This window comes from Halyomorpha halys, unplaced genomic scaffold (assembly GCF_000696795.3).
Source record: "Halyomorpha halys isolate HHAL.00 unplaced genomic scaffold, Hhal_1.1 Scaffold612.1, whole genome shotgun sequence".
Taxonomy (NCBI): domain Eukaryota; kingdom Metazoa; phylum Arthropoda; class Insecta; order Hemiptera; family Pentatomidae; genus Halyomorpha; species Halyomorpha halys.
Window position 1 is genome coordinate 345,446 of NW_027114055.1, and position 6,372 is coordinate 351,817.

At 35.9% G+C, this 6,372-nt stretch overlaps 1 protein-coding gene across 2 annotated transcripts in view; it reads right to left on the minus strand.

Annotated features, from left to right (window-relative positions):
- Nucleotides 1-6,372, minus strand: part of LOC106684756 (serine/threonine-protein kinase pelle) — a gene marked incomplete in the record, with an annotated part of 133,213 nt that overhangs the window by 126,136 nt on the left and 705 nt on the right. For both annotated transcript variants that reach the window (XM_067051300.1, XM_067051301.1), the window contains 2 exon segments: nt 5,343-5,464; nt 5,946-6,131. In XM_067051300.1, coding sequence (XP_066907401.1) covers nt 5,343-5,464; nt 5,946-6,131 — 308 coding nt within the window.

Consider the following 6,372-nt stretch of genomic DNA (forward strand, 5'->3'; position numbering starts at 1 on the left):
TCCATAATAAATTCGTGATTCAAAACAAAACCAAGATGGCGGAACGTATTCTTCAGTCAACAAGTCCGTTGAATCAAGGCCATGTTGAGCAGATTCAAATATAATATACATAAAAACTATTTTAACTCTTCCCATCAAAATTGAAAATACACTAAATTTAAGAAAAAATAGAAGTCAAGAAATAGTGCTAAAGAATAATATTCAGAAAGTAAATCATTTGCAAAAATCCCTAACTGTTGTGCGACAATCGATGTTTACATGGAACATCGAGGCAGGTTTTGGTTTTGGAGAGTCATTCGTTGTTTGGGCGCGCATGAGAAATGATGTTTCAAGGATGAGGAGGTCCTCATCAATTTCTGTCCAGCAAGAGTGGACAGTTTGAAAAAAGAAGACAACCAAGAAGAAAAGCACTCTGAGTTTGGATTGCCTGGTGAGAGGAAGTCCTTTGGCTGGAAGTGGGAAAGCTTGGAAGCCATTGTTGTGAGAGAGACATAGCTTTTTGGAAGGAGCTGGAAGCCATTTTTGACGATAGGACATAACATTAGAAAAAAGAAGATTGTGAACTGGGTTAGTTTTGTTATACTAAAAATATATACATGTGTAAAATAGATATTAATTTAATTAAGTGTAATTATTGTAAGTGTCTGTTTCTGATTGCCTAGGAACAACTCGCCCTGAGATTAAGAGTCTCTTTTATATTATAAAATTTAAATAAAATTATATTATCTATTAAGTATTAAAGTTCTTAATTTGAACCCAAATTATCTTTTATATTTGAAAAAAGTTTTAAAACGATTAAAATTCTTTTTATTTTAATTTTTAATAATTTTAAATTATTACAATATATATTAGTATGATTTATTTTTTATTCTTTACCGCCCTTTACTGGCATCATAATCATTCTTAACTATCATCAATATTATTTTTATGTTTTATCATTTTACTTAACAGCCTCAACAAGTAATATTATTCCATTTTCACTTCTTTGTTATCATTTCCGACTAACTTGTCCTCTGGGCTTGAATGAACTCGCCATCTTCTTTTACTTCATTTCATCCGAATAAGTCATTGGGTCAGACTGATCATTACAAGGTATTGGTCTATTGAATGTTTTATTTATATTTTTTTTGTTTATCGGTACATACACGCTGCTGCTTTACATTTTATTGTGTTGGCCTGCTCTCTTCGCTGTAATTCGTTGCCATGATCAAACTGAGATCAAAATTTATCTATGCCACATTCCACTATAGATTTCACGCAACATATTCGCTCTCTTGAACATAAACTATGGATTATACTGCATAATGACTGGTTGGGGTTTAAGAGATATTTCAACGATCTTGCTGATTCATATCTAGGACAAGATCAAGCTGATGTATTTCCAAAATCCAGAATTCTCTGGGGATTTATGGAAGTGGACACATTTCCAGGACACCTTTCTGTCACTGGTTCATGAAGTTGTAGGGATTACTGGAGCTGAAAAGATCCACCATCTCCTCGGGGTGCTGAAGGGAGAGGCTGCTACACTAATATTGTGATTTCCAATCGAAGAGAGATCATATATTCTTACATGGGAGAAGCTGAAGGAGATGTAAGATAATCCTCGAATATTGGCTAGTGTCTTTTTCCAATGGATCCTCGATACAAGTGTAAAAGACATTGCTGATGATCGGCAGCTTTTCTTATCGGGAATCGTGGATAGTGTTGAGGCTTTCAAGGCATTGCATCTAGAAAACCTAGTAACTCGAGGTACAATGTGGTGGCTCTTCATACTTTGGATGCTTTGATGAAGCATAATTCTCAGGGTCTGGTCCCAAGCTTTCCACACAATATTCAGTGCTTTCATATCAACACGCCTTCTAGTAGTATGAGGTCTTCATTCAACTCTTTACAAATCTGCCCTCTTTGTAAAGAGTCATGTGCTGTATAGTCACCAGAAATTTAAATCAATGCCGTCATCTTAACATCAAGGATTCGCAAGTGCTTGAGAGGGTTGTATCAATTGCCTAAAAGACAACCATTGGGTGAGGGATTGTCCTTCTAAGTATAGCTGTTGATTCTGCAACCAGAGGAATCACAGCCTGATTAACCATGAGGAGGATCCCTACCGCAGAAGTGATCAGTGCACTTGTGCTAGGGATGATACTAAAGGGTGCGCCACACCAGGCACTATTCTGTTGGGTACAGTAAAAGCCATTGTACAGAGTATTCATGGACGCCTGTTGCCCTGTAGCACATTGCTAGACAGTGGGAGCTAAAGAACATTTGTCATTAAAAGATGTCCGCCAATGGATGGCCAAAAATGAGGATAATATTGCTTGTACCCTAGCACCCAGAGGCATAACGTGGAGATTCACCGCTCGTCATGCACCCAATTTTGGTGGTCTGTAGGAGGCTGCTGTCAAATCAGCTAAGAAACTATTATCAAGTTCCTTTGGGAAGGAACCCTTTACTTTTGAGGATCTATCTACGATATTTTCTTGTATTGAAGGAATTCTTAACACGATACCAGTTTGGTCACTTTCGGAGGACATTCACAACTGGGATTTCCTCAATCCCCATCATTTCCTCATAGGAACCCCTATGACCACCATTCCAGAACCTATTGATGCTGAGGATAATTTTGGTTGTGCTCCACATTGGTGTGATGTGCAGCACCAAATGTTGTCTACTTGGCAGTAATGGTTAAGAGAATATTTACACACTCTGCAACAACGGGTGAAGTGGACTGCAAGTTATAAAGGGATAAAGATAGGAGATTTAATAATACTATTGGAAAAGAGATCATTAGTAGAACGCTGGCCAGTTGGAAGGATTATCAACATTCATACCGGTCGGGATGATATCGTACGGGTTGTTACAGTGCATACCCCTTCAGGGTCAAACCTTGTCAGAGCGACAAGTTCTTTAGTTCCCCTCCTGAAGGAGAATAAAATCCACATAGTACACAATTTTTGAGGTTAGAAGTGAGTTCCTTCACAAATCCGTCCCAATTAGGGCATTTAAGTTTATACTAAAGGAATTGATTTAATTACTTACAGGTTTGTGGCAATTCAACGTCGTGCCTTTTGGACTCTGCAACATACCTGCTAAGTTTGAGCGTTTAATAGAAATTGTTTTACAGGGACTACATTGGAAAACATGCCTGATTTATCTGGATGATATCATAATTTTCAGCAAGACATTCGAGGAGCACATAAAACATCTGGAGAAAATAATCCAGAAGCTGTCCAATGCTAATCTCAAGCTTAGCCTAAAGAAATGCCAACTGTTCAAAAAGAAAGTTCAGTACCTTGGACACATCAATACCAATGAATTCTAGCAGATCCTGAGAAAATCAAAGCCGTGAGGATGTGGCCGATCCCAAAAGACAAATATGAAGTCAGAAGCTTCATAGGGCTCTGTACGTACTAAAGGAGGTTCGTCCAAGTATTCGCTGACATAGCCCGACCGGTTCAGCTGACTGATAAGGAACAACATTTTGAGTGGAGGAAAAAGTCATTGAATACTTCTCAAAGGCACTCTCCTAACCGGAAAAGAACTGTTGTTTAAGAAGGAGAGAGTACTTTGCAATCGTTAAGACTCTAGAGCACTTTCACAAGTGCCTGTTTGGACAACCTTTCCATCTTTGTCTCTATCCCTTTCTCTTTCCCTGCAATAATCTCTTTCGCTAGAATGACTATCCACACTCATAAAGTTTTACTTATCTTTAGACTTTCGAGTATACTGCACTCTAATGCCTTTTTGTATACCTTTCTTGACTACTTCTAAATCTTGGGCCCTTGCTACATTTTCACAAAGGGTTTTCGGTCTCGGTAATCTGAAGCTCTACTGTAAGTTCAGAATATCCATCCCATCAGTAAAAATATCGATAGCCACATTTTTCCAGATCTCCCATGGAACCATAACATTAGTCAGCTCCTCCAGTTGAGAAACTTCCACTCTGAGCTGCTGAATCGGTTTCCCAGGATTCTGCCTTTTTGTCCTAAACCATTCTCCATGCACCTGCCTCAGATGAGCGTCACAAAATCTCTTCTCAAAATTGTCGAGAAAACAGTTGAAGTCTTGACCTTTCTCACAGAAGTTGACATACGCGCTCTGAATAATATTCAGTCTCTTCTCAAAATAAAACAAATTAGGGAAGTCGTTCCTTCCTGGTCATTCCAGCTGCCAGTCAAGGATACTGCTTTTAACAGCCACAGATTAGTTGCCCATGACGACCCTCCATCATATGTTGAAGGCTTGATTCAAGCTGGGGCTCCCGAAGCGTTTTCTTCCATGCTGTGTGTATCCTGCTCTATTGTCAATCACATACAATACATCCTCCAGTCTTAACCTCCTGTTCCAAGAAGTCAACTTTACCATCGATTCTCCCAATATAACGCATCAATCAATTCTCACCTTCATATTGCCTTTCTTTGGTTCTAACCTGCTTTTCAACATTAGAGTCCAGACCTAGTTGGTTTTCCACATTTCCAACCAGCTTCCTTATGCTTTTTAAGTCCTTTTCAATGTTCTTGAACTTGACTGTCAGACTTTTTTTCAATTCGTCCAGGCCAGATCTCATCATATCCATGGGGGATTACATTTCCATATGTATTAACAAAAAATTTTCCATATTCGCTGCCTGACGATGTGATAACTGTCCCTAACCTCTTCTTCTTCCAAGTAACTCAGTAATTTAATCATTCACTTCCTATCTACAATAAAAAAAAAAGTTTCTTCCAAATTCTTATCCAAAATCCCGCTTCTGACGCCAATTGCTGCGTGTTACCTGGACCAAGAAACAAACCACAAAGAACAGAAACAAAAACAATTTTATTTTATTGCAAAGTAATGAAAATATACACAACACTTAAACTAACCAAGAGTTACTTTTTTTTTTTTTCACACTGTCCAAAAACATCTGTTTTAATTCATCGATAATTTCTATTATAATCGATTGACCAGATAACATTGTTATAGTATTCTATTCATTTATAATTAAAAATTGTTTAGCATATATTAAAATAAAAGTTCTTCTTTTTTTTATATATGACTTTTCCAATTAATATTTAATTGTTTTATCATATTTACAATGTTTTTATCTTGTCCCCATTCAGCCCAGCGAAGAGGGGTGAAATATTAGTTACCAATAAATAGTTAATCTTTAGTATTTTGAACCTTTATTGACAGCCACACGTACCATCTTCCTACAATCTATTATATGCTGTTAACTATTAATCTTCCAAAATTCTATATTAACTCAATAATATTGACTGTGTATGAGAGCCTTAAGAGAAGTATGCTATATGACAAAGTGAATACATACGTAAAGATACCTGTGTTTAAATATCATTTACCTCTTTTATATAATTCCCAACTGACGCAGAACTACTTTGACCACTAGTATTTCCACTGCTTACCAACATCTGAGAAAAATTTTCTTCCCCTTCATATATGAGACGATGATACCTCAAGTCAACTAAGAAAAAAATAAAAATATTGTAATATTCAGTGGATAAAAAACAAAACTCAATAAATCAAGGTATTCTTTGCTATAATAAAACAAGTAAAGGTAAATTCAAACATTCTTTTAAAAAAAAATCATAATATTAAAAATGTTATATGGGAAAACATAAGTAGGAGTAAGGAAATAACATTGAAATTACAACATCGCAAGGGTAAATGAAATTAGAATTTCAATAAACCAATTTAAATGCTTTCTAATGCTCTTGAGATGCCTCACTTAGCACATAAATTTGTAATATAAATACCACTTGGTAATATGAAAGCTCATAAAACTTAAAACAATCTTGGATAACTAATGACTGCTCAGCTAAAAGCTAAGAATGGCCATATATTTATGGGAGGAGCGATCTGTAATTTTGACATGCTTAATTGCATTAAAACATACTAAATACTCTAAACCTAATAGGTGATAAATATAAGACTACATCACCAACCAAAAGGTTTGAGAATCATCATAGCTTGATAATGTTGCATTCGTGAAAGTAACACAAAAAGTTCCAGAACAGTATGATTATGAGTTCCCCATAATGTTAATAATTCATCAGTTGGAGAATGATTTCTTGAAGGTGCCTCCTCAAAATGCTTTAAAGTAGTCACATCAAATTTCATGTAACTTCCACCTACAATATAATATAAACAAAATTATTATATTAGAAAACTTAATTGTTCATTATAAAATATTGTAACAAAGCACTTAAAAAAAAAAAAAGGAAATCAAGTGCTTATCATAGAAAAATAACATTACTTATTAATTGGAGAAGTGGGGTGCGGTCAGCAAAGAACAACATAAATAAACAAAACCATATTTATTTATTTTATGCCGACATTTCGACCTGAGTTTCAGGTCTTCATCAGGGCTAT